At 34.9% G+C, this 4,494-nt stretch overlaps 1 protein-coding gene across 2 annotated transcripts in view; it reads left to right on the forward strand.

The window, feature by feature from the left end:
• LOC108741779 overlaps positions 1-4,494 on the forward strand; it is a 16,346-nt gene that overhangs the window by 2,004 nt on the left and 9,848 nt on the right. The window contains exon 1 of one of the 2 annotated variants that reach the window (XM_025979726.1): positions 503-864. The exons of the other annotated variant lie outside the window; for it this stretch is intronic. Coding sequence (XP_025835511.1) covers positions 562-864 — 303 coding nt within the window. The 5' untranslated portion in view covers positions 503-561. Of the gene's footprint in view, positions 1-502; positions 865-4,494 lie in introns of those variants that run through there. 2 annotated transcript variants of the gene reach the window in all.

Below are 4,494 nucleotides of genomic sequence, written 5' to 3' on the forward strand. Positions count from 1 at the left end.
CTAACAAGAGATTAGTAATAATTTGCTAGATTTTGCTTAATAAATTTTTCTTTTTGTTTCTTTTACCCTGTATCGTATCGAATATTTTATATTCTCTTAAGTCTACATTCCAATGGAACAAGTCGATTTGATAAATAGAAGTTCAAATAGAAAAAATAATGACAGAAAGAATTTATCCTGCAGGAAATATGCAAGAAAAAATTAAATAAAAAAATAAAGAAAAAATACAAAAACCTGGCAAGCATTATTAAAAATAGGAGAATAAAATGGTATTGAATAAGAATAAGAAAGTATACATGGTTTCTTGGAATAAATGTTGAATGTACTACTAATACTACACTGCATACAACAAAATTTAATACACTTAAAAAATTAAATCGCATCTAGGTAGGTATATGTACTTGCACATTTGAAGCCATTCTCTCATTTGCGACCTAGAATTTAGACAGAAATTTCTATATTTATTTACAAAGTTAACTATGAGAAGTAAGCTGCGTAGTTATTTGACAGTTGAATTAAAGAAATTAATTTATATTACAATTATCAATTTTATTTTAGAAAATGAAATGTACAGTAGAAGAAGAACCAAGAACCTGCGCATTTGAACAAAAATCCACTTACTTAAATGATTTTCGTCAGTGTGTTCCAGATAAACGTGAAAGGTATACCTGGCCAAAAGAACGTTGTCCTTCTCCTCCTGTAATTCGTGTACATAAGGACTTTCGACCAACTCACGTTTATAAAGATTCTCAAACTTTATGTCACTGGAAAGAAAATGCAAAAGTACCTTTTTATTTATACTGGAAGCCTAAAGATAGTGTCAATTCTGATCCAACAAAAATTGTAGAAATTCCCTCAAAACAGGTAAAAATTAACGGAAGTATACTTCATTTACTTTCTCTAGCGATGTGCCCTTTCCAATGTCTTGGATGCGCGCTGGCAAAATCGTAAGTAGGGACAAAAAAGCTCTTTATACTCTCGACTCTTGCTCATTAAGCATACTTTTTAATACAGTACCTGCCAAAAGTGTTGAACAGTAGTGCGAGTCGAAAACGATCGTTAAAGCCTTAAATATGTCTTCAGTAGGATTAACATTTCAGTCAAATATGGCGCAATGCATNATGATGATGATGATGATAATAATAATCTTAGATTACATTATTAGATAATTGGGGAACATAAGGAATTATCACAGGGTGAGTAAAGATGGTAAGCCGTCTCACCACCCTGCATCTTGAATTCAACTCGCGACTCTCGACTTCACTTCTTGCTTATAATTATTGATTCCGCTATTTAACCGGTTGCTACTTGACCTACTATACTAACACAGTAGATAAGTAGGCGTTAGTGTGCAGTTTTAAATAAACAATTTGGATTTACCAATCTTGCACCAGTGACCTAAATAAAAACTTATAGATACTATGTAATACTATGTATCATTTCTGAAATTCTTTTCTTTGGAAGTATTACTTGGAGTTTGTTTTCGGTTCCATTTGGACTCTCCAAGTACATTGGGATGAAACTCCATCTCCTATAAGTCTGTAGTACTTGGGCTGTGTCGGCAAATCCTCGTATGAATCTTCGGTATTAGGAGCAAAGTTCTAATTGTAAGTTTTTGCCGATCCTTTGGTGTGACCCAATTTTGAAGGATATTCGCTTTGTCAGGGCTGGTCTCAATTCCTTCCGGTGTTATGGCATAGCCTAGATATTTCACTTCTGGATGCATTTCTTTGAACTTACTTTCAATTTTGCAGATGTCAATTCCTTAAAGGCTTTTGTCACGTTTTGGAAATGGTCTTCAAAAGTTTCTGCCAGAATGATGTCGACTAAGAAAACCGAACAAATTTTCCAATTTAGTCCTTATAGTACAGTGTCCATCAATCTTTCGAATGTGCACAATCCAAAAGGCATCACATTGAATTGCTACATACCATTTCAAATTGTAAAAACAGTGTTCTCCCTAGCTCCAGCTAGACTGTCTAGTGTTTTGTTGATTCGTGGTAATGACTAACAGTCTTTCTGCAGTACACCTTTCAGCTACGTGTAATTCACACAGAACCTCTCGGAATCATCTTTCTTGTGTATTANCTCAATTAGCATTTAATTCTCAACTTATAATAGATTTGATATCACGCTTTTCATTGTGTCTTTGTAAATACTATTTTTCTTATACAAAAATAGCCCTTAATTAGCGGTTAATTCACAGCATTTCCATGAATGAATTTGTTACTAGCTTTTCTTTTTTTCGTTTCTTAACTTTTGTGATAATCAGGTTCTCATTACATGTTTATTTTTTGTTTATCGCGAATTTTTATCTGCAGCCAATGAGTACCTAAATAGCTCTTAAATTTGTCCACGGTATCATTTTTGTAATTTTGTTTCTTTCATTTGTCATCGTGTCTGAATTGTTTATTTGAACTATATCAGTGTATGCATTGCGCTATATTTGACTGAAATGTTAATCCTACTGTCTCAGAGCACCCAAATAGCACCTAAATTGGTTGTTCATACTTTCGATTTTTAATAATAAATGCATGGTTTCGTGTCAGCTTTACGTCAGATAGCACAAAATTATTGTATCGTGAATAACTTTTTTATTTGAAGAGCACCTAATTTATAACTTTGGCACCAAATTAGCCCCTGAAAAGCCCCTAATTTTGGCATTTTCGAAAATCATTTTCGGGACTTTGTGGTGCCAGCTTCACGGTCCTACTGTACGGATTATACGCTCCTCACCGGTTAAGAGTTTGGCCTCTTCTACTTTGCTCGGGTCAAACTAAAGGTCACATCGCTACAGAAACTAAACGAAGTATACCTGTTTTTGTGTACATATGTAGCTACATATATGTAATTAGAGACAGTAGAAATATAAGTATTAAAAATCATACAACAAACTAATGTGGCTTAGTAAGTTGAAGCAATGGAATTATTTTAAATGATTCTCTTTGTAATCAACAATAAACGTTTAACGAATCAAGACTAACAATAAGTTCAGTTGGATGTACGCGCTTTTAACACGCAACGATGTTCGTAAAGTTGTTGACGTAAGAACGACCGTCGTGTATTATAAGTAATAAAAATCTCATTGAAAATGTCATCTACCATTATATATTCCATCTGAACTTCAACTGAACATTTCAATTATAAAAACCGAACCTAAAATGGCGTCAAAAATACGTCATTTATATTTAACAGCCAACAACCGATTTTGGCAAATGGCTGTTTCAACAATCTTTAGTTTGTTATTTTCTATATAAGTTTATTAGTATATAATCCTGCACAAATTAGCATCTCCATAAATAATTGTAAAGATACGTATCAGTGCTATTCCCAAGACCACCCGTGCTACTAACCAGTGATCTACAATTTACCTCTACTAAAAGACGAAACATTGGTTACTGTTTCTGTTATGAATAATGTGTTTCTTTGTTTCCATTCTTGTTTTGATTCTTGCAGTAATATATTGAGATGCGGTGGTTTCTTAAAGTTTTTTCTACGGATTCCTTTGGCACACGATCTTCATTTTTTCCCTAGGCCCCTTCTGAATTCGATAGACAACATCGTTAATGCGATGAGTAACGGTATATAGATCATCTCAAACTTGTATATAGCCACACATTGTCGCCCCTATTAAACCAGCAGAATTGGCTACTCTATCGTATCTGGTCTTCATGCGGTCACTTTCAAATGGCAGCTTCGTACGCACAGCATTATGGATGACCGTTATTGAATTTTTTTGTATATATTCGTTTGTAGACATTGAAGAGTCTTGAGGACGACCAAACATCACGCTTGCCGACAGCCTAAGTTCATTCCCAAATAAAATGCCGGCTGAAGTTCTTCTAACTATTTCATGGATGGCGAATCTATAAGCCAAGAGACATAGCGGTAAGTGTCGGTCCCAGACAGTTTGGTGCTCGTTGATGAAGCTTCTTAAGTTGGTCTCCAGAGTAGCATTAACTGGTTTAAGCATCCAGGGTAGTCCTCATTTTTGTAATGCCCATTGGTTCAGTGACCTTTTTAAATAAAGACAACTCAAAACTTCTGTCTTGGTCGGAATTCAATACCAATTTTACTCCATATCGGCTAATGCAGTCATTGGCAAGCTTTTCGGCAATCCCGATTCGATATTACATATGTTTCGGATCACTTGCTAAAGTAATTACCGGAGTAGTTTGTACACGTCGACTGGAAATCTGTCAAATGGCGCTCTCACATTGTACTGCTGCATTTTTCCACGACTTCTCGTATTCGGTCCCTTGCTGACGGCAATGTCGAACATTTCCTGCACCAATCTCCCATATGGCTTCTACTTCATAGCCAATGAAATCATAAAATAGAGTCTTCGGAACGCCGAAGTATCCTTCGCCATGGATTGCTTCCAATGTATCTGAGAAGCTAATTTTACACCATGCCACAAAGAAGCTAATTTATCTGCATAATTTATTTGACATGTAATCACTTCAATATTGTATTAAAAGCGTTTTTATAATT

The sequence above is a fragment of the Agrilus planipennis genome, unplaced genomic scaffold (genome assembly GCF_000699045.2).
Source record: "Agrilus planipennis isolate EAB-ADULT unplaced genomic scaffold, Apla_2.0 scaffold293, whole genome shotgun sequence".
Lineage (NCBI taxonomy): Eukaryota > Metazoa > Arthropoda > Insecta > Coleoptera > Buprestidae > Agrilus > Agrilus planipennis.